The 25,429-nt window shown below is 37.6% G+C and overlaps 1 protein-coding gene across 1 annotated transcript in view; it reads right to left on the bottom strand.

The window, feature by feature from the left end:
* Positions 1-4,341: 4,341 nt before the first annotated feature.
* The window catches only part of LOC115816398 (low affinity immunoglobulin gamma Fc region receptor II-like), a gene marked incomplete at its 3' end in the record, with an annotated part of 70,312 nt that continues 49,224 nt past the window's right edge, over positions 4,342-25,429 (bottom strand). The window contains exons 5-6 of the mRNA XM_030779354.1: positions 5,477-5,482; positions 4,342-4,433 (exon numbers count right to left, since the gene is read on the bottom strand). Of these exons, the coding sequence (XP_030635214.1) occupies positions 4,342-4,433; positions 5,477-5,482 (98 nt within the window). The remainder of the gene's footprint in view (positions 4,434-5,476; positions 5,483-25,429) is intronic.

Raw genomic sequence — 25,429 nt, 5'->3', positions numbered from 1 at the left:
GGTGATCTCCTTGCTTCTCCAGGAAGCAGAGGACAGAGGAGTGAAGATGGAGGTGGATTCCAAAATGTATGTACCCCAGACACTTACTGAAGTCAGTTCAAATCTTACCACAGGAGCGGTGTGGTATTTCCCTCCCGCAAAAGAATTTGTGTTAAATTGAAATGAGAGATTTTTGTATTGACAGGCAGTTTTGGAAGAGACCGCTCTCTCCTCAGCTGTATCTTTAAGAGTTTGTCCTCTTCTCTTGTAGCTCTGAGGTGAAAAGAACAGGATCAAGCTCTGGGTGGCTGGTTGATTGGCTGGAACTCCTTGACCCTGAGGTGACCTCTGTATGCCCAGACCTCCAGCAGAAGCTTCTTTTTGCCCTAAACATGGTAAACAGTTCTTGAATGTTTGTGTTTGTGTGTGTGTTTTTGTTTGCGTGTGTGTTTGTGTGTTCCAACCAGGATTGGAGTGCCCCCTCTCTCCCGACCAATCAGAGAAGACCTAAATTTAAAGACGCCTGTTTTGACATGTGCAGATTGCTATTTTGCTTTAACTCCTTGTGCCTTTGTGTTTCTTACTGTTTACAAACTTGCCTTGTATCTTGTTCGATTTTGGATCATTTACTGACTTCGTTACTGGATCGTGTCTTGGTTTTGGTTGCTCCCGACATGTAAGTAGGGGGATCCCCTCACTAGTATTCCACTGTGCATAGGGATTAGGTTAGAGGCAGGAGCCACTTGTGTATGTTTTGTTTTGTAAGTAGTCAGTGTAGTTAGGTTTTGTTTGGCTCTGCCATCCTTTGGTTTGTGTGTGTGTGTGTGTGTGTGTGTGTGTGTGCTTCAGTGAGGGTTAGGGCTGTTTTGTTTTGCTTGTTTCTTTTCGTTGGCACCGTCTACGGTTCTCTCTCCCCCATTCCCCTGTGTTATTACTATTGTAAATAGTTTGACCGTATCTGTAAATATCGTTCTGTAATTTTTGTACATTGCTCCTGTGTCTGTGATTTTTTTTGTCGTTGCACCGTCCCAAACTAGCACTGGTGGTGGAATACGTTTATGCTGTGTCCCTTACACATACGCCTAGACACCATTTCACACCTGAGGCATAACAGTGTGTGTGTGTGTGTGTGTGTGTGTGTGTGCCAGGTGCAGGGTCTGTGGGTACGTGCATACATATGCATTTTATTTTGATGCAACGCTTCTGTTGAAATGTCCTGTCTGGACTCAACTGTTGGATATTTCCATTGTCTCTTTGAGTACCTCTGTTAAAGACTTAAAACTCTTACCATAAGCCGTTACTCAATAAATTCTTACCATAAAAAACGAACTCCAGTGAACAGAAGGTTCTGTAGAGTGGCCTCTTTTGTAACTTAACTGACTGAAGAACTGACAGAGAGTCGTTCTGTGAGAAAAAATGGTCTTTTTTTTTTTTTTTTTTTTCTTTTTGAGTGATTTGAACTGAGGTGAGTTTTTTTTTTTTTTAAGATATCAGTAGGGGGCAGTGTAGATTGTTTTTGAAGATGAGATGAATCATCTTAACTGAAGCTGGGACCAAAACAGAGGCCTGTTCTCTACAGAGAGAGGGGGTGATGAGAGTATAAAAGAAGGAGAAGATGTGAGTGGAGGTGATGAGGAGAAATGATGAGGAGTTTAATATAAACATACAGATCACCGGGAGGTTTTCTCCTATGAGTCACAGCACTGTAGACTAGACAGTAATGACCTGGTCTAGATGAGGATTTCTCCACTGTATCTTATTCATGGACTCTTTACACTGACCAGTGATTCTGACTGAACCAACAGATTAATGAGTGATGTAAAGACATAAAGAACAGTCAGCAGTAAATTACAGTGAAAGCATGTGACAGCAGCAGCATGTATTGAGAGGCAGAGGCAAACTCTCTCAATACATTTAAAACAAGACTAAAGACTTATCTATTTTCTCAAACGTATACATAATTTAATTTTTATTTGACTTTGTTATAGACATGTAAAGCCCTTTGAGACTATAAATTGATATTGGGCTCTAAATAATAGTAATAATAATAATAATAATTATTATTATTATTATTATTATTATTATTATTATTATTATTAAAACCTGTATATTTTGATAATTGCAGTACTGTTCAACTAAAGAGTTTCAGGTCAAACCAAAAAGCTCCTTAATGACGAAGAGACTTATATGCCTCTCACTGAATGTCAAAGAATGTTTTGGAGGGTTCTAGAAAGATGTTTAGAAAGAAACTGTAAACACAGATCCTGGTCCAAATGCACCAATTCCAGAAACTCATAAACTTGTGTCTCAGCAAAGTATATTAGCATCATGTTACCTACTGTATTGATGGAAAACTACTCTGAGAGAGAAATTAGACGGAGTAGAAGTATCTGTGTCAGATTTAAACAAAGGGTAAGTGATTAAAAGATAGCCAATCACTGTATGACAAGACAGAAGGAGGGTGGATTATAAAATGATTGCGTGAGAGCAAAAGAGGAGAGAAAATGACAGAGAAGTGAAGACCTAATCCATGTGAGTGGTTCACCGATTTGGACTCACTAGAGTTCAAAGAACAGGCTCGTGTCTTTACAGCTTTTAAGCGGGTTTGTTGTTGTCAATATAGCTTAGAAAATAAGCAAATGACTTATTTTGGGTGTGAACACACAAACAGAGAGAGAGAGAGAGAGAGAGAGAGAGAGAGAGAGAGACATAAGGACAGAGAGACAGGGAAACAGAGACACAGAGACACAGAGACACAGAGACACGGAGACACAGAGACACAGAGACATGGTTCTTTTTGAGCAGACAGTGAGTGGTGATGGAATCGGCCATGTTTTGGGCACTTACTCCTTTAAGTTTTTCCTGCTACTTTGGGAGTCAAATCAGCATCTCCCTGATGAACACAGACTCCTTCATGGCCAACGCGATTCACATGGAAACATCACACACACACACACACACACACACACACACACACACACACACTACCTTTTCCATTTGACTCTGACCACATACTTCAGGCCAACACCTTGACAATGACAAATCCTGAAGACCCAGCTATTCCACCCATACTGTTTGGCAGGACAGGGTATGAGGAGAACATGGCCTGGGGCGTTAGACAGATCTGTTTTCATTCCATCCATCCAGAGATTTTAGGTATTTACAAACCCTACCAGGCAGACATAGTCCTGCCAGTTACATACTGATAGTAAAAGGAGTCATTTCTTTTTACTTTTAAAACACGAGAAGCCCAATCACATAAAAATGAGAGAAGCAATGTTTATCATTATATATGGAACTAACTATGAAATGAATGGATGAGTAAAACAAGACATAACAGTATGTTTATATGCATTTTGATTCATACTAAAATAATGAATAATATTTATAGCAATGTATACTTTCACAAAAAAGTGCAGGTAAGCTAAACAGAGTTAGTAAAAAGGTTTATTTTATTAATTTATTTATTTTAAACCTGTACACCTTGAAATGAAATTAACTCAATTTATCTATAAAATAAAATTTTATTCAAAATGCATTGAAATTGGAAGTGATAGAAAGTGATAGACATTTTACTAAATTATATAGATATTTCAATGTGCATGTAGATGGAAACTGAAATACATGACTGAAATACTTGATTGAAAATGTTGGTGAGAATTTTATTCTTACACCATTTCATGATTATCACTTACTAACTCACAAGAGAGCTATAAAATAAAAGCTGTCTTATATGCACAAATATTCAAAAAGAAAGATGCATAATATATGGGTTTTTATCAGCAATGAGAAAGAAATAAATATATACAGCACTAAACATTTGAAACCTTAAGAAATCAGAAAGGTAAATTAAAGAGTAAAGAGTCTTTCTTTTCAAGCATATCAGTGCACTTTCTCTTTTCCCTTTAAAATGTGACTCCTGCAGAACCATTAATGTTATAAACATCAGATTAAATATTTTACAGGAATGGAAAAGTCTCAGATTCCTCATAGTCTTTCACTGTCCATTCGTCATAGTGTCTGGAGAAATTACTCTATACTGCCTCTGTGGTCATACAGAGAATTACATAATAATCTTGTAAATGAGAGATTATGAAGTTTCTATGGCTGCATACGGTCTCTTGTCCTCATCAGACTGTGCTGTAAAACACACACATAAACAAGACAAATTAATCATTTGAACCTTGAGACCTCGAATCTTTGCATAACATTTTAATGTTGTTGTTTTTTTTTTTTCTTTCCTTTTTCAGCATTCAGCTTTTATCAGGGTGTTATAAGAAAAACAGATCATTCATTCAGAGTTTTGAGATCAGACAAATGAACTTCTGTAGTCAGACTGAGAGAGTTCTCACCTCCAGCCCTCCAGCATTTAACCCCGATCACAATGGTCACCAGCAGATATGGAGAAAGTACCAGTAGAGAACAGAGCAGTCTGGAGAGAGACAGGGAAGCTTCTGGACATGGGAGTGAACACACAAACAGAGAGAGAGAGAGAGAGAGAGAGAGAGAGAGAATGAGAGAGACCTCATTACAGGAGCCAGATTTGAGTTTAAACTTGAGACTTATTTTTGGCTTATGTTCAGTGGCCTTTGGCCAGAGACTTTTATTTTGACATTTACCACAAGACACCTTATCAGTGAAGATGGTGTCTTCCATGTGCACAGGTAGAACCTCGTAGTTTAGACACTGGAAGACTCTGATGAACCAACAACTTTTTTACCACTTACATTCTTTACCGCTTCTTCACTCATATACTACACTCTCCTACACTTCTACACTTCTACAAACTCAGTTTAATATGCTGTTTTGAAAGCTCTATACATTTTTGGAAACCTTGGAAAATCCCTTTTTTTGATTACTTTGGAATTTTGATTTAAACCACAGTGTTTCACCTGCCTGCTCACCTCTCTCCCACCATCACTGAACACAGGTATGACTCACAGCTGAACACAGTGCCTATAAAAAAGCAGCGTCTACAACTGGATTCAATTTTTTGGTCATTGCACTCATATTATTTGCAGTCATTTACATCTGCACATGAAAGCATACGCATACAAGCACAGTGATTAGTAATATACAGTACACATACACAGTGATTAGTAATACACAATACACATACACAGTGATTAGTAATACACAGTACACATACACAGTGATTAGTAATACTCAATACACATATACAGTGATTAGTAATACACATAGAGATCTGAAGTATCCCAGCAGTGATACAAGATGTATTTCTCACCTCTGACAGTGACTCTGACAGTGATCCAGCTCTTTGGTGACTCTCCTCTCTGTGGGTGTTTACAGCAATAGAGACCCTCATCTGACTTTGAGACAGTAGGGATGGTCATCTCTCCTGTAGTCTGATTCTGGAGGACTAATCCATCTTTATAGAAATCAGCTCTGAGGTCTGAGGAGGTGATTTGATATCTACAGCGCAGAGTCAAATTATCTCCCCCAGTAACAGGATGGACAGGACTCTCCAGGATCACACGACCATCTTTAGAACCAAATACACAGAATATAGAACAGAATATATTTTGGAGAGTATATTTTGACTCATCCACGCAAGGAAGAGTGCATCTCATACAACAGTTGTATGGAAATGTGATGTGACCTCACAATGACATATAGAGGCTCCAAAATCAAAGTATTAAAAGGTTATTCTAAATTTAGAGATGATTCACCAGATTTTAAAACCATTATTTGTATTTGATAATTGGGAATTTAATGCAGGTATCTGAAGAAACACTAGACCTTCACGAAGGACTCAAGAGAGAACTACTACACTCCACTGTTTGGGACAATTCTTGTTTCAGAAAAAAAAAAAAAAAAATCCTTCCCTCGTATGGTGTTTGGGTCTGTGGGACCCATTTTCAATGTTTACTAAAAGAAAAATGGTGCAATGAATTACTTTTTTCAACCTGAGACTCATTTACCTGAGGGTAATAAAAGTGTGGGACTTGTAAGTGAAAAAAAGTAAAGAGGTGATTGTACAAGAGAGAGAAGCTTTGGAAGATGAAGATGAAGAGTTTTCAGAATATGAGGATCACATTTCTGTCACGTTTCTGTCAGTTCAGAAGAGGATGAGATTGAGCCTCAGACAGCCCCAGGACCAGCAAGATCACAATTTATCACAAAACACGAATAGCACTCTTATTGATAGATGAGATCTAGTAGATATTAACCATGCATGCTGTATATATTGGTTATAACTGAGATCAAGTCAACATCTGTTAGGTATTTTTACAAACACTTTGTGGCTGTACTGTTTTAAAAACCCAATAATGTTGTGGGTCCATCACATCCGCAAACACTGAGTGTGTAATAAAAGTATGAACACCATATGAGGGTTAATCCTTTTTATTAATTAAAGTGATAAACATTTTGAAGGCTTACCAGTCACTGTCATGTTGAGAGGATTACTGTTCCCTCCAGAGTCAGACTGACACCAGTACACTCCACTGTCTGATGACTGGAGGGAGCTGATGCTACATGTAGATCCTCTTACTGATCCCCAGTCTGATGAACAGTCTGACACCTCTCCATTATCTGTGTATCGTCTCACTGTCCATCCAGTAGAGTCACTCTGTACCTCACAGCTCAGTGAGAGAGAATCAGATGTAAAGTGTTGAGTTGTGTTGGGACTGATGATCAGAGAGGCTGGAGGAGACAGAGCTGAGATACAGAGAGACAGATGTTCAGACAAGATCTCTTTGAGGTCCAGATAAAATGTATAAATTCAAAGGTGAATGGGAAAGACTTGTTACTTGTCTCACCAGTGACCCACAGTGGCTGTGTTGTGCTGTACTCTGAGTAATAGACTGAGTTTCCTCTCTGTGCTCTGCACACATAAACTCCTGTGTGTTTAAGAGCAGCAGGGCTGAGAGTGTAGGAACCTCCAGCTCCTCTGCTGCTGTCTGAGAGGAGTTCCACAGAGTTAGAATGAACCCTGGGTAACCCATCTGTGTAGGGAATGACTCTGTACCAGAGGAATGTCCAGACTGTAGAGGAGTCTTTAACCTCACAGCTCAGAGTCACTGAGTCTCCTTCAGTCAACCACATCTTTGGAGAGACACTCACAACTGACTGGGCTTTACCTGTTAAAGCAGAGAAAATATTTCACCAGTATATGCTACAGTCAGTGGTTATATTACATTCTCTTGTTTGTTCATCAAATTAAGTAATCACTGTTTAATCACTGTTTAATGTCTCCAATTACAAATTAGTGGTAAGTACTCTTTAATCTCATCTAACCTCACACACTCACCTGATGACACAGTCAGTGTTACAGCATCACTCATCTCTGAGTTCTGTGAGTCTTTTTTGCGTTTTCCTCTACAGGTGTATTCACCACTGTGGGACTCAGAAACAGGACTGATTGTGTATTCCTGATCTTTACTGACAGGACTGAGTGAAGAACTCTTCTTATACCAGCTGTATTCCCAGTCAGTGTCTCTCTCTCCCTGTATTTGACATCTGAGAGTGACAGACTCTCCTCTGAATGTTTGTTTATCAGGCTGCAGAATCACAACAGGCTTTGGATTCTCTGCAACATTTACCCAGACTGCATCACTGTATTGTGTGTAGTATACTGGGTTTCCTCTTCCAGTTCTGCACCAGTACTGTCCTCCATCAGAGTCTGTAACAGAACTGATTGTGTAGGAGTCTTTATCAGTCTGTGTCAGTGCTGAAGAGTCCTGTGTGTGTCTGTACCAGTAAAACACCCATCCTGTGGACTGGTCCAGTTTACAGCTCAGAGCAACTGTGTTTCCTCTCAGTACTGCTCCTTGGAGGTGAGCTGAGGTTTTGGTTTTGATCCTGTAGGAGAATAATGAATTGTTCAGACTCTACACTGTCAGAAATATCATATTACCCTGGAAGTCTATGTCAGATTAATCACTCACCTTTCACACTGAAAGTAACAGAGTTACTTATTTCTGAGGATGTGGGTCTTTCATTTCTCTCTCCCTGACACCAGTACTGATCTATGTCAGTTACAGCAGCTGCTCTGATGGTGAATGTGTCTCCTGTTATAGTGTAACTATTAGACTGAGACACTGCAGTCTGAGTGCTGCCTTTATACCACTTATATCTCCAGTTCCTCCCAGACTCTATCACACACTTCAGATTGACTGTCTCTCCAGTGTAGACTGGTGTGTTTGAGTTTAAAGTAAGTTTTGATCCTGGTGGGTCTGTATGAGAAAAGTACATATTTATTATGTTTAGGAACAGATAATAGTTTAATGTTTTTTTTGTTGTTGTTGTTGTTCTAAACTATTACCAAGAGCATTTTATTTATTTATTTATTTATTTATTTATTTATTTATTTATTTATTTATTTATTTTTCTTCTTTTGAAAGTCAGCTAATATAACCACAGAGACACTCATATGGACATCCAGTCTATCTCTCCCTTGTTTATCACAATGCCTATAATTTACTTACCTCTTACATGAAGATAAACAAATTTGCTTGAGTATGAGTGAGTAAGTTTCTGTTGCACCTCTCCCTGACACCGGTACTGACCCTGGTCAGACTTTTCTACTCTTCTGATGGTGAACGTGTCTCCAGTTATAGTGGAGCCATTAGACTGAGACACTGCAGTCTGAGTGCTGCCTTTATACCACTTATATCTCCAGTCTCCCCCAAATGATGTCACGCACTTCAGACTGACTGTCTCTCCACTGTACACAGTTGTGCTTGGTTTCACACTCAGAGTGACTGTGGATAATGTGGTACACAGAAGAAGACAGAAGGAGGAATGCTTTCAGTCATACATTTAAAACAGATGCATCTTTTTTCCTCAGAAAATGCAATAGTTTAGCTTATGTGTATATGTCTGCAAACCACAGCCTCTCTCTGAGTGTGGTGTATGAGTCACTCTGTACACAGACACACACAGCAGCTGTGTACAATATGAATGTGTGCCTCTGTCACCACAGCAAGATTGTCAGTTAGTGAGTTAGTTAGTTAGTTAGTTAGTTAGTTAGTTAGTTAGTTAGTTAGTTAGCAATCAGTCAAACTAAGTACTGGTAAACAACTGATCAAATGGCATATGTCCTTTGACAGGTGTTGTGAATAATAATTTACCAGTATCAATAAATGACAAAGAGATAAAATGATAAAATGATAAAATTTTGAAAACACAAATCAATGAAAAATCTGTCAATAATCTGAATGTGGACTCATCATTACCTTTAGCCTGTCCAGAGCAGAGGCATGGCAGACAAGTCAGCACTAGAAAAAATCAGAAAGAAAGATGTGTCAAATGTCAAATATGAAAATGGATGTTTGATAACAGTGTTGTCAGGGCTGGGAGTGTGTGTGTTTGTGTGTGTGTGTGTATGTGTGTAGTTGGGGAGGTTGTGGGTTTGCTGTAATATACAGCCATGGACAGTTAATGACTATAGTGACTCAAAGAGAGCCATTATTATTTGACAGACTCATTCGGTATTTGAAAAAAAGACACAGGATTTTTTTTTTTTTTTCTCAGACATACACTTGTCACAGCTGGGTAAGAGCGGAAACTGCTTGACATGTTCAATTTTTTATGTACATGTTTTTATTTGTCTTGACAGCCTGTTTACTACATTAAGACAATGTGTAAAGTGTCCAACTGGTTAAGAGATTATAGCTTTAGGTTTATCATAATTGGTTCGGAAGTTGTATTGTTTTTAACAGTTGTATTGTGACATCATAAAGTGATTTTAGAACCAGCCAATGATAATGCAACATGCTAATAAGGTTAATGTCACTCTCCCCTGTAATTATTTTTTATTTTATTTCCTCATGTGCAACTATGAGAAAAGGACAAGAGACCAGTTAGCTCCTCCTCTCACTGCCAGGCTGGTAGAAACCAACATCAAACCTCATGAGCACTGTGGTTTGGCAGCTTTTAGCAAGTATGCCTGTTGCATGTCAGTGCTTTGTGTACGAATCTTGTTATGAAAATGTTTGTCCTGAAGGTTGTTTAAATAAAAAAAAAATGCATATATTAAGGCATGCATTTTTGCATGATTTGCATGAGTTTTTGACAGAGTGTGCATGCAGATGCATGTGTGTATATGTATGTATGTGTGTGTGTGTGTGTGTGTGTGTGTGTGTGTGTGTGTGTGTGTGTGTGTATGTGTATGTGTGTTTGTTTGTTTGTTTCTATGCATATGTCTGCACCCTGCACTACTCTCTAGTCAAACTATAGCACAGACCTGGTTCTTTCAAATGCTCTGTCAAAAGTGTCCTCAGCAACTATGACATGAAACTCTAAGTGGTTATTTACTTAAATACAATGTGTTTATACTTTATTACCTCTGGATTTTGAAAACTCAAAAAAAAAAAAAAAAAAAAAAAAAATATATATATATATATATATATGTGTGTGTGTGTGTGTGTGTTTAATGCTTAAAATTGTTTTAATTTAAAAAAAAAAAAGTTTCTTCTTCTTTCCTCTCCATGTCTAACTCTCACCAAATCTCCCCCTGTACTGAAACCTCTAAAAATCATGTCTGTCACACTAAATCTTCCCCTAAACTGAAACCTTTAAAAACCATGCTCTAACTCTTTCACCAAATCTCCCCCTGTACTGAAACCTCTAAAAATCAAGCTTAACTCTCATACTAAATGTTCCCCTAAACTGAAACCTCTAAAAATCATGTCTAACTCTCTTACCAAATCCCTCACCCTATACTGAAATCTGAAAAATCATTTTGGTAAAATTATTACTATTTAGAAATCTACCAAACTCCAGCTATGACAATACACCCTGGCTGTTGTTGAAAATTTGACTGTCCAAATGGCCTTACCCATGTTTTTCATACTGTTTTCTAATTATCTGTTTTTCAAATAAAAAAAATATTCTGCATTTTATTAGAAAACCTTTTTTTTATCGTAAAGTTGTACACCATGCGATGCACTAACACATTAAATAATTATAATAGTAATATAAAAAAAGAAAATACTGATAAGCAGTAGTTATCAAACCAACAAAATGACCAAACCATGAAAGTGATGAATTCACACCAAAACTGAACAAAAACGATTCACAGTGATGCCTCAGATTTGAGCTCACAACAAGATAATGAGTCGCGTGGAGGTTTCAATTTTCTTTCTTTCTTTTTTTTTTTTAATGCAATGATATTTCTCTTTCCTCTTTGCTTAACGTAGACATTAAATATCACAACCGAGGTTCTGAATAACATATCTACAGGAATTTGAATAATTCAAAAACTCACATCGTTATGAATACCCTTGTTGTAACAGTTAGATCAATGGAGACACTTTGTCACTTTGTCACTATCAGTTGTTTTAAAACAAATTAAATCACTGATTAGCATGACAATGATTAGCAGGGCATAGGGATTTTAAACATAAAATATAAAGGTGTAAAAGTTTAAAGAGGAGTGTGTATCTCACACAGAGACCATTTATCTGGTTATTCAGTCACATTCAAAGAGAACAAAAGCGTAACAGCCGTTGCCTAACATTTAAAGTATTAAAAACTGTAGATAATTCTGGAGCAGCAGTGGTGACAATCATAATACCATGCAAAAGGTTCTCTTGTGTCACTATACACTATTTTAGAACACATTAAAACATTAAAATGGTATATAACACGTTAATTAACTCTGAGGCTAATGTATTACAAAACATTTTAAATGAAAGACACGCAAATTTAACCATTTAGTCACCACACATCACATAGACACAGTACTGACTTTGTTATTCAACAGACTCTATGAGTCTGAAAGAAGAGACATTAGAGGTCTAATATGGTTTGAACAGTTAGGTTAAGGCCCTAGGTCAGTGGAACTGAATAGACTATTGTTTTATTTACTTCAAACAGAGAAGCACCACCGAGGAATTCAATGCACCCTCTGACAAAATAAAACACGCAGAGATCAAAATACCATCTCATTTTCACAGCTTCACTATTTAGCAGCTGTGTTGCATACATAGTGCTAGATTTCTGCATAATTTCATAGAAATACTGAGAGAATGAGAGAAAGAGAGGTCACTTACAGAGCAGTACATGTAGAGGCCTGAGCTCCATGCTGTATTAGTGAGACTCTGTTAGTGAGACAATGTCTACTATAGACTCTTCCTGTATTCTCACATATAGATCACACCCCTGCAGAAATGGAAACTAGACTGATATGGAAACAAACAAATAAAAAAACAGAAGGAGGAGGGTAAAGAGAGTAAATGTGTTAGTTTTCTTTTTCCAGAGATAACATTTGTACCTAGTAGTCCTTCATCCTTTCACACAGAGGATGAGAAGAGACCAGGATAGATTTTTCTGTCTCGAGACATTGTTGAATTTTGTCGGTGGGAGATGAGATTATTAACCATTATTTTCCATCATTTTGGTTCTGCAGAGGTTTGAGTGAATGAGTAATTGAATGAAGAGAGAGAGAGAGAAAACAGGCAGGACTCAAAGGCTTCTGGGTGCCTGGAGAAGCCCATGTCCAACATATAATGTGTTTACCGGCTGTAAATAAAAAGGTGAAAAGAGTATTAACAGAAAAAAACAGTCTCTTCAGAGATGCTTTGTTTCATGTTTATGTATTGTTTCATGTGAACTGAGGTGGTATGTATTAGTTTAATGAAGATATTTTTAATGTATTCTCAAACTTTTATGAGCAGTTTAGTTCTACATTGTGTCACATGCTACGCGACTAGATTTATTCACTCATGCGAGACTGAAATTTATTGATTAGTGTAACAATGCAATTTTCATGAAAAATATTGTTTCTTATGAAAAGCTAATAACTGTGATGCTCTTTCTTGGGAACTTTAACAGATGATGAGGACAAAAGACCAGTTAGCACCTCCTCCCACCCCCTGGCCGCTATAAAACCACAAGTCTAAATAAGGACTAAAGTGTGTGTGTGTGTGTGTGTGTGTGTGTGCGCATTTATGTGTGACGGAAATTTCCACTGACTCTTTTAGTATCTGCTAAAAAAGGGGGCTGGTATTTAACATAGGGCTCTTGGTTGGTTTTTGTGTCTTGTTTGTTAGTTTGTTTGTTTGTTCTTTCCCCACTTCCAGAACTTACTGGAACTTACAGAAAATGCCTCGAATAACTAAGTCACGACATTTCCACATATAACTGTCAAAGCCAGTCTTGGATAAGATGGCATTTCAAACACTAATATAAAGCCTTCAAGGTTAGGATTTAATATACATTCACTTGGTTTCGAAAATGCACACACACACACACACACACAGACACACAAACTGATGTTGTACTCTGATGGAAACTGTACTGAGAAAGACACAGACATCAGTTAGCAACAGCTCATATGCACCTTATGTCTAGAAGTATAGAGAAGATGAGAGTTTGTGGTTTGGTTTGTTCTTTTTAGAGTCATGTGGTTTTATACCCCTGAGTGATGGGAGGAGGTGCCAACTGGTCCTTCTCTCTCTCTCTCTCTCTCTCTCTCTCTCTCTCTCTCTCACACACACACACACAGACACACAGACACACACACACTTTCTTTGTGTGTGTGTGTGTGTGTGTGTGTGTGTTGTATGTACTTTTCTGTCTCTCTCTAACAACATATATATATACATATATATATATATATATATATATATATATACACACACATAAATATGCATAATCCATGGTGTAAACTGGAGACACTGGAGAAGGGATATCTGTAGTAATCTGCATTAATTCCCTTACTGAATTATAATGAAGAATCTTGTCCTGACTCCCCTTACACACAGACAGTAACTAAAACTTCAGCAAACATTAGAAATACAGTCTCTACAGAGTGGTCAGTCCTGTAACTAGGCCCAAATATTGTCTCATTCTGCTCATGTGCTTATATGAGAGAAACATAATTTGAGCTCACAAAGTTATCGTAAATAATAAATTATTGTGATTCTGTAATAGAATGTTGTCACTACTCTTCATCAGCCAGAATAACAATATCACCCAATAAATCTTTTATTCTTTTTTTTTTTCTTCATTTATAATGAATCTTTGTGACTAAGTAAGAGGTGCATGATAGTTTTCCTCATGGTGGATGATGAATTTTCATTTGGAGAAAAACTGTGTATGAAATACTTTATATGAAGGTTTTTAATACAGATTAGACAGAGCAACACCTGTAAGGCCTTTCATCTGTGAAATACAAAGTGCTTTTCAAGACAATGACAAAAACAGAAAGACATAAAAAATACACTTCTTGTTCTGTTAACAGAGCAATATTAAGGTGAATGAAGCCTATGTGTCAGCATGAGGAGGACTTTTGAGCAGGATTTTCTTTCTTTCTCTTCTTTTTTTTTTTTTTAACCAACAGACATCTCCTGTTCTTTCTATACTAACATTTTGGTACAGATATTTACACATAAGTCTTGCATAGGATCTTAGTATATGCTATTACATTAGCTGTACCTTATGAAATGCATTTTCATGATGAAGATTTTAAAAGTGTTAGGGTTAGGGTTAAGGTTACTCTTTTCTGAGAATTTAACAGATGCTGGATGCAGAAGACTCCTCCTTCTTCCTCTTCACTGGTCTAAGGTCACATGTCTGAACTAGATCACAAGTCAAACCACAAACTGTCACACTCTCTCTGCATCAGATACATCTAAACTGTGTTTCAGCTGCTTAGGATGTGTACCTCAGCATGTGTGAGTACTTGTGTGTGCGTGTGTGTGTGTGTGTGTGTGAGAGAGAGAGAGAGAGAGAGAGAGAGAGAGAGAGAGAGAGAGAGAGAGAGTGTGTGTGTGCGTGTGTGTGTGTGTGTGTGTGTGTGTGTGTGTGTGTGTTTTGCATGTTGTTGCATAGTGTTTATGCTCCTGTGGACATTAAGAGCATTACATCCAGACGTCATAAATCTCACAATAGATCACTGATAGTAGCCATAATAGATTACTCCCTCTCTGTGACTGCATATTGTCTATTGTCTTTATTTGACAGAGCTGGAGTTTTCATCTTGTTTTTCACACATAACTTCTGCTTTTCACACATGATTTCTACATGAGTCTAATATAATGTCTGTAATGGTTCTCTTCACGGTCACCTTTAATAAATAGATTGTTTTATTCTCCTTTCAGTATGTATCTCATTTTTTAGTTCAGGGCCCTGTCCTTGTGTTCCCGTATTGCAGGAATGTGCATTATTAAAATCGTGGTGATGACAATAATTGGCTCCAAGCAATAACTTGGGTCATGCAGATATGATCCTGTTATGATATCTGGTATTTGTACACTATTCACAGTAGACTACAGTCCATTTAAAGAGAAGACTTTCTCTAAAACTAAAGCTAACAGCCCTTTTTATGCTTATCGTGTCTCCAGTTACAGTGAGCTGTACAGACTGAAATACTGTATTATTAGTCTGGGGTTTAACCCAGTTAAATGTCTCATTTCTCTCATCAAGCTCTCTCACACACTACAGACAAATCCTCTCCTATAAACAAATGCAGAGTTCCAAATTATGTGTACACCACTGTCACTGTTGAGGAGGGTAAATTGAGATGGGGTTTTACAGGCTATTTGAACTCCTGCCATAATGTCAGACACAAATAATAATAAATACCATTATTGGATTTTCCATCATTTTTCACTGCCTCCCACTTACATGAGAAATTCTCTTGGACAGAGGTCCTACTGACATTATTGGTCGTAATGTTGTTTTTGTGTAATGTCTCCCCCTGCTGGACTCAGAGTGAAGTTCAGCAAAGAGGTACTAGTGATTGGTGACTGGCAAGTATTGTCTGATGAAGATGATGGTGAAGATGATGAAGATGATGATGGTGATGATGCCGATGCTGCTGCTGCTGCTGCTGCTGATGATGATGATGATTAAAAAAGTGTCTTTTGTTCATCTTTCAAATGTCAACACAGTGACTGAACTACAACATCTACATGTCATTGTCATCTTGAGAAAATCAAAGTATCACACACAGTAACATATGTATCTCCTCCCATGTGACAGTGACTGTAGTCTGTTACTAATGAAGAGTGAAACAGTAAAGTAAAAGTGAATCATGTTCATAAGACATTCGTCTTGGGCAGTGAAACCAAACAACCCAGACATGCTTTTATTCAAATTCATTTTGGAACTTAAACAACCTCTTATACTGAACAACCTCTTATATATATATATAAAATAACAGACAGTCTCTCAGACACTGGGCAGACAGAGAACAGACAGTCTCTCAGACACTGGGCAGACAGAGAACAGACAGTCTCTCAGACACTGGGCAGACAGAGAACAGACAGTCTCTCAGACACTGGGCAGACAGAGAACAGACAGTTTCTCAGACACTGGGCAGAGACAGAACAGACAGTCTCTCAGACACTGGGCAGAAAGAGAACAGACAGTCTCTCAGACACTGGGCAGACAGAGAACAGACAGTCTCTCAGACACTGGGCAGACAGAGAACAGACAGTCTCTCAGACACTGGGCAGAGACAGAGCAGACAGTCTCTCAGACACAGAGCAGACAGTCTCTCAGACACTGGGCAGAGACAGAACAGACAGTCTCTCAGACACTGGGCAGAAAGAGAACAGACAGTCTCTCAGACACTGGACAGACAGAGAACAGACACAGGGATAGGTAGATGACTTGACTGCATTCCTCTTGGCTCAAGCCAAACTGAATCTAAGTTCTTTCAATAACTTCTCTGAACAGCCCTGTCATGTCAAGAGATTTCTTGTCCATTTGGTAATAGCATGAATTTTCTTTAAGCTGCAGTGACCTATGAAACCACTAGAGGGCAAAGAAGTGTTAAAACTGGTCCAAACTCACAATGCAATTAACATGGAACTTCAGGACCATGGACAGCATCAACACAGCCATCAGATCCACTGGATGAGCCTAGTCACTACACATTCATGCCATTTGTCCCAGAGGAGTAATATTGAATGAGGATTCGACAGGGTACAACCTCAGTAACATCAGTTTTAATAATTATTTGCCATATAAACCTAAGATACGCTTGTTGTATTTATTTATTTATTTATTTATTTTCTTATCCTCCATTTTGCATGGGACAATCCCGTGTTCAGACACACTACTGACAGTGAGGGGGGAAATGCAGTTTCAAGTAATGTCTCCATCTTCTGGACAAAAGGTGAAGTTCAACTGGCCTCAAGCTCCCACACTCGTTCTATGGGCAATAGAAGGTGATACTGATAATACCACGGTACAGAAATACCATAGTGTGATGACGATAATGATGAAGATGAAATCGAAACAAAACAAAAGAAACATAAGGCAAAGTGTATTAACATTAGGCAAGGTGTAATTTTAAGCGTATTAACACTCAAAGCCAAAAGATGTAAACAAATATAAAAAAAAGAAAAAAAAACTTAAAAGACTGCTTGATGCTAATTAGTTGTTCTTTTTTAAGGTAAGTTAAATTAATGAAATAAGTTTTAGGTTCAAGAAACAAAAGCTGTTGAAGAGTGAATATGGGCTCAGTAAACAAATAAGATCAGTGATAAAATAAATAATAAGAAAAGGCGAATGATAAGACAGTTGAAAAAGAAATATAAATGAGTGATATAACATCTCTTTAAAAACCATCATCAGATTCACTTCTTACATTGAAACCTGTTACATATATTAAATGAATCGGATTATTATTTTTTTTTTTTTTTATTGATGACTAAATCAACACCTATCAGAATAATTACAATCATGAAAACTCTTTAAGAAACAGGAAAATAATATAATACAGTGATAAACATATACTTGAGATAAATTTGCAAAAAAATGTCTGAATATAGATTACTTTCACTAAAGCTACAATAAAAAACTTCATTAAATGCTTTAAACACAACACACTGTATGCTTTTGAGATGGTCTGTGACTAACTGATGACTCATCATGGTTATAGTTATGATGTAATCCCAGTTTGATTGTATTCTCATGTGATTTTCTGACATTTTAACACATGGAGTCATTTCTCTTTATAACATCTCATGTCACTTGGCACCTGTAAAGGATAAAAGCTCATGAAACTGTGTAACAGCACATGTCATATGTCACAAACACACAAAAAAATGGCTCCACGTCATCTCTATAAATGTCAGAAACACTTACATAAAATATATCTAGACTTTATTTGACAAGATTATCCTTGGAACTATATGACATTACCTCAGAGTGAGGTATCTGTTCTTTTGGGCTTTTAGTCTTTTCTGTATAAGAATCTTATTTACAGCTCTCATTGAAAATGCATTAAATATCTTTCATTGATGTTAATAAATATGTTATGAATGCCCTTTATTTTATAAGAGCCATTTTCATGAATGGAAACATGACACTGAAACATTCAGAAGCTATATAATCCATGCACTATGTAACTTTATCATAGTTTGGAGTATTCATTGTCTGCTGTGGTGCTGATTGTGAATGAATTACAATTTAATATCTGTCTCTGTCCAATATAATTCAGTTTAAAAAGATTTTACATTGTATCTGATAAAAAACAGCAATAATTACTGAAATGGTTGTAATTAGAATGTATTAATAGTTCTGATAAAACAAACAAGCCCCAGGACATAAAACTGACTTCATTTACATCAAAAACATGAGTCTCACCTTTACTCTTCTTCTGGTTTCTGGTCTATCACAATAGGATCGTAAGCCACATCACTGGGGTCAGTTACAGAATCTACAGAGCAGTAAAATACAGTCTAAATGAGAGGGTTTGTTCATCCCGTATTTAGCCGTCATAGGGTGTGTGACCTTTCTCGGTCTAAATCAAATGACTGACTTCCTGTTAAGTGAATAAACTACAAAGAAACAACATATTTGATCCAGACTGATATACTCTTTCTCTTACCAAAAACCAAGCATGTTCAGTGCCAATTAAAATGTTGTGAGTTGTGACAGGGGAGTGTTGCAATAATGTCACTGTACCTGGGTTTGTGTTCGATTTCAGCAGTGAGTTAACTGTGCCCTCCTCTGGCATACTGGTCTTGACTGATAAAAAAAAAAAAAACTTGACTTTACAAGATATGATTTCTTATATAATGCCATTCTTCATGACTCATATTATATTAATGGAAGAACTATAGAGTGATGCTGCTTTGGTTGTGAGATGAGGTTGATTTACCTTTGTTCTTTGTTTTCATGTTTTTCATCACAATCTGAGAATAAGTCACACCACTTGGTTCTTCCTCTGCAACATCTGATACATAAGACATGAAACAAAGATATTGCTTATGAGAATCGAAAGAATGAAAGATATCGACTTAAAGAGAATAACATATACTGATGTTTTTCTCCTAGTAATAACTTAGGAGTAAAGAGGTTGAACATGTAAAAAATTAAAAAAAAAAAATACATATACTCACCACACTGTGGAGACAAATAACTTGACTGAGTCTCCACTCCTCCTCCTGTTTGGTTCTGATCCCTGTTTGAAGTCTGACTATTGCTTTTCTGTTGTCTGGCTCTAGAGGGCGACAGAGATCACTGACAGAAATACAGCAGTTTAATGGAGAAGACTGAAATTATATTTATAAAAACACAAAATCACTTACAAGGATATTTGGTTACAGCAGATTCCTGCAATGATACAAAGAAATACATTTTATTTCTAAAATATTTGTAATCTATCAAAATTTTGTATGTATTTACATGAAAGTAATAGAGTCATTATATCATGTTTATCAGTACAGTCTCATGCAAAGTATCAGATGAATTGAACCAATATTTTACCGCCTGATTGTCTGGACCGGTAAAGCCGAACCGTTAGAATGAAGAACACAAGGGCCACACCCAGACCCACCACCACTCCTACTGTTACAGCAGAGGATCCATCACCTGACACTGAGTCTATTCACATACACACACACACACACACACACACTCATTAGTAATATACTCACATTAGTACAGTACCAAAGTGAATGTAACTAAAGGACTGGAGATACAAATACAGATAAATGTGTTTCTCTCACCTCTGACAGTGACTATGACAGTGATCCAGCTCTTTGGTGACTCTCCTCTCTCTGGGTGTTTACACCAGTACAGACCCTCATCTGACTTTGAGACAGTAGGGATGGTCATCTCTCCTGTAGTCTGATTCTGGAGGACTAATCCATCTTTATAGAAATCAGCTCTGAGGTCTGAGGAGTCATATCGATATCTACAGCGCAGAGTCAAAGTATCTCCCTCAGTAACAGGATGGACAGCACTCTCCAGGATAACATCACCATCTACAGAAAAGAACAGAGTTAGATAAACTGTGAAGATTACAGTAACACCAATAATATCAACACAGTTACATACACTGTAGAGAATAGAGAAACAATAATGACATTAACTTTGTATGCTTTTATAAGTTTATCCATTTTGGTGTAATTGGCCTAATACTTACATAATCATGTATTACAATTAAAATACTTTGTATATTGGAGAGAAAAGGGTTTTTTTTTTTTGGGGGGGGGGGTGTTTTTAATTGTAGTGTTTCTGGGTCATAAACTACTCCACCTTTTCAATCATTTTGAATTCAAATTGACAGCACAGAATCAAGACCTACTGATTTCGATATTCAAACATTGATACAAAACTTTTCCCTTAATGAAAGTGATTGATGTTTATAAAGATTAACCAGTCACTGTCATGTTGAGAGGATTATTGTTCCATCCAGAGTCAGACTGACACCAGTACACTCCACTGTCTGATGACTGGAGGGAGCTGATGCTACATGTAGATCCTGTTACTGATCCCCAGTCTGATGAACAGTCTGACACCTCTCCATTATCTGTGTATCGTCTCACTGTCCATCCAGTAGAATTACTCTGTACCTCACAGCTCAGTGAGAGAGAATCTGATGTAAAGTGTTGAATTGTGTTTGGACTGATGATCAGATGAACTGAAGGAAACAGAGCTAAGACATTGATACAGTTACAAGTGAGATTTAGTCACGCTGTTTTAGATTTATTTTATACATATGATTTTTAATTTGATGATGTTTTGTATTTTTCTCTAAGGAAGAAATGACAGGCTCAGCTTGGTGATGCCTTGAATCTCAACATGTATATATCGCTGTATTAACTCACCAGTGACCCACAGTGGCTGTGTTGTGCTGTACTCTGAGTAATAGACTGGGTTTCCTCTCTGTGCTCTGTACACATAAACTCCTGTGTGTTTAAGAGCAGCAGGGCTGAGAGTGTAGGAGCCTCCAGCTCCTCTGCTGCTGTCTGAGAGGAGTTCTACAGAGTTAGGATGAACCCTGGGTAACCCATCTGTGTAGGGAATGACTCTGTACCAGAGGAATGTCCAACCTGTTGGGGAGTCTTTGACCTCACAGCTCAGAGTCACTGAGTCTCCTTCAGTCAACCACATCTTTGGAGAAACAGAGAGAACTTGTTGGGCTCTACCTATCAGAAAAGACAATGTGATTTAACAGGGATGAGTTCAACACAAATACAGAAAGTCGACTTAAAAGACAACAGATTCAACCATTACATGCTAAACATCTCTGCTATCTTACTAAGAATTCATTCAGACACTTCACAGAAAACCACAGAATTTAGAGACAATCTCTCTGTGATACTACAGCATATTTCTCTCAGTTTATCTAATCACTCACCTTTTACATTCAGGGTAACACGATTACTTCTTTTTGAGGATGTGGGTCTGTAATAACTCTCTCCCTGACACCAGTACTGATCCTGGTCAGTTACAGCAGCTGCTCTGATGGTGAATGTGTCTCCAGTTATAGTGGAACCATTAGACTGAGACACTGCAGTCTGAGTGCTGCCTTTATACCACTTATATCTCCAGTTCCTCCCAGACTCTATCACACACTTCAGACTGACTGACTCTCCACTGTACACAGAACTCTCTGGTTCTACAAGAAGTGTAGTTTTGGGTAAATCTGTGCAAATGAAGGACAAAAAAAAATAAAAAAGACTTTTTGATTTTAAGCTCTTAAGCAAGAAACCATCCTCAATTTGCCCCACATATTTCTTAAGTTAAACAGAAGTTTTAAACATGGTAATATGTTTTTGAATGTATGAGTCTCTCTGTCTGGGCCCTGTTTAAAACAGCAATCATTAACACACTATCAGTATCAACATACAATACCAAATATATAATACCAGTGAACACACAGACATACAATAATAACGAATACTTTCCATTAATGTTATTACATTTTCTTTCTTCATAAAATGCAAAGTCTGTAAAATATTTGTAGTTTAAAAGATGCGGATATACACTCACCCATCACAGTCAGTGTTACAGCGTTACTCATCTCTGAGTTCTGTAAGTCTCTTCTACTTTTTCCACTACAAGTGTAACTGCCAGTGTAGTAAACGCTGAATGAATATTTTTTGTGTTTGTTATGATATGTTCTAAGCAGATCACCATCCTTATACCAGCTGTATGTCCACTCTCTGTCTCCTCCCTCACGTATGTCACATCTGAGAGTGACTTTCTCTCCACTGAAGATCTCACTGCTGTTAGACTCCAGTGTTAGAACAGCTCTTGGTCTTTCTGTTTAACACAAACATAAATCTCACTGTGGCAAAGATGAAATCAAAGGCTAAAAAAAAAAACAAACAAGAAAAAACAAAAAAAACAAAAAGAATAAACAGATACAAGATGCAATGCAAGTCTATATCTAAGTAATGAGCAGACATCAGTAGTAACTCTTACTGGATATGACACAATGTAAATGCACTAGGGAGCGTTTGCTATACTGCAAAGGAACAGTCATCTACTGCATGTCATTTTGAGAGACATTTTTTGAGAGAAATAATCACTTGCAGAAAATGCAGATAAAAGAACACGTGTTACCTTCTGTATGTCCAGGGTAGAGTAGAGGACTCAGTACTAGATCAAAGACAGGAAAAAAAATATCAAAATGTGATGTGTAATTCAATAAAAGTATCTTTCCATATAGAGTAACTAAGGAGAAGCATGTGTTCTGGTAAAATGCCACTAGATGAATGGTCTCCAAAACCCAACAGTTCTTTTCACTCAAACAGCAAATATGAACAAACACAGACTTGGACAGCAGTTTAATCGTGTGATCTATAACATGGTTTGGAACGATTAAACAGAATGAAGAGGGCAGACGAGTAAGACCAGGACTATCTCTGTCAGTATAACTCCAACTAAAGCTGTTAACAGTTGTCACGCTGGTGGAGTGGTGCAGGACCCAAGCGCAACACACAAAGATTGTAGTAACAAAAAGGAGGACTTTACTTGCAAAATGAAGATAAAAATACAGGTGCAAAAAGGAACAAAACCCGATAACAAAAAGGTGCCCAAACACAAACAACAATAGACAAAGGACAGCTGAAACACAAGGGCTTAGTTACAAGAGGAAAACTAAACAGGGCAAACATGATTGGATGAAATTAACAAGGGGGGAACGAGGTTAATAAATGCAACAAACAGGATCAGGTTAGGGGTGGAAACACACAAGGAAAAGGAGCACAAAGACATTTCAAACTAAAATTCCAAAGATGAGGTGCAGGCTGTGACAGCAGTCTATTGCAGTGGTGATGTGTGGATTGTTGTTGGGAAGGATGTTGTTTTGTTTGAGTCAGAAGCCCCTGTCCCTGAACATGACCATGACAGTGTGACTGGAGGAGACTGACATGGAGAGAAGACAGATGATCTACATGATAAATGGCTCGGACTCAAGCAGATTAAAGCTTTTAAATGCATCATTAAGGCCAAGGGTCAATCAGAGTGCAGCTAATTTGTTACAAAGTTTATTTAGGAGAGAAGGCACCATAACAAAAGAATGCAGCAATATTTCAGTTATTAACATCCAATGCACTGCACTATGATTTAAAATAATTTATGCCATTTTTTTCTGCCTCTCTCTCAGGGAGACGCTGAGAGATGCAGTAAAACCAGATTTCCTGTCTTGCATCTGTCATATTTATACATTTAGAGACTGAATTTCTCTTCACACCGATTACCTTCCAAAGTCATCACATCACTCATTCCAAAAGAAGCGTAATTAAGGCAGTAAGTGTTTTAAAATATAATTACTGTTCATGAATTCATGAATAACCTCTTTAAATCCCATTTATGACAGTGTTTATAGATTAGGAGTTTTCAGAGGACATGTTTTAAGGACAGACAGACATGATCTATTAGTTTACAAAAATTCATTTCCCTTCCACGAAGTCGTTCCTATCATGTCTTTGGAGAACTTTAATTAAAAAGGTGGAAAAAAGAAGAAAGAAAAAGAAAAAAGACAATGAAAAAAGAAAAAGAAAGAGAGTTAGTTAACACCTCCTCCCACCCCTCACCACTGTAAACCACACGGCTGAAATGGAACCAAAACTAAACCACAAACGCTCAAGTTGTCTCTGCTCTCAGACATCACAAACATGGCCACTGTGTGGAAACTTTGGTTGTAGTGTATTTGATTATTTTTGTAGTCATTACTTCTTTCTTTCTTTCTTTCTTTCTTTCTTTCTTCCAATTCAGGACATTAATGACCCTGACATTACAATTAAAAAAAGAAAAAAAAATAAATAAATAAACAAACCCAACTAGATGTCAGAGTATCTCCCAATGGAAGTGACCTTTGAGAACATGTGGTTCAGTGGTTAGCACTGTAGCTTCACAGCAAAAAAGGCCCTGGGTTTGAATCCTGTCTGCGGAGTTTGCATGTTCTCCCCATGTCTGTGTGGGTTTCCTCCGGTGTGCTCCGGTCTCCTCCCACCACAAAGACATGCATGTTAGGATTAGTACTCCTGTCAGTGACCTTGACCAAGGCACTGGCAAAAAGACCTGGAGTTGGTCCAGGGGCGACGGCTGTCCACTTCTCCTAGCGTGTGTGTGTGTGTGTGTGTGTGTGCTCACTGGCACATAGGATGGGTGATGGGTTAAATGCAGAGGCTGCATTTCACTGCTCAGTGTGTGTGTGGCAAATAAAGTACTTCTTCTTCTTCTTCTTCTTCTTCTTCTTCTTGATTTCCAAAAATTCACGATCTCAAAAATGAGTCAGCGTAGAATGGAATCATTTCTTTTCTATTTTCATCAAAAAAGTCTCTCCCTTTTTTCAACTCGATCATGTGCTTCGGGGCTCTAATCATCAAATGCACACAGGCAACAAAATACCTTTTACTAATCTCAGTGAGCAGTGCCATCATTACCTTACAGGATTAAAGACTGCAGATCATTCTAGAACATGGACAATGGCAATCAGAGGAGTATGAGGAGGCTTCTCTCACATTTATATCAACTGAATGGGGACACATAATAAATTATGAAATAATAAAATTATAATTATAATTACAGGATGAATTATGCGTCCTAAATTATCCAACACATAAAACAGGAGGCAGCATAGACTACAGACTACACTAAATTAAATATACATTTACCACACCCTTAGGACAAGCATGAATACAAAATCATATGATTTCAGCATTTCTTTAACCTCCACTAGAACACAGGAGGTTGGTGGAAGGGCATTATAGTGCTTTTTGAT

Source organism: Chanos chanos, chromosome 7 (genome assembly GCF_902362185.1).
Source record: "Chanos chanos chromosome 7, fChaCha1.1, whole genome shotgun sequence".
NCBI lineage: Eukaryota > Metazoa > Chordata > Actinopteri > Gonorynchiformes > Chanidae > Chanos > Chanos chanos.
Note: the sequence above shows the minus strand (reverse complement) of the source record. Positions and strands in the feature narration are given on the sequence as shown.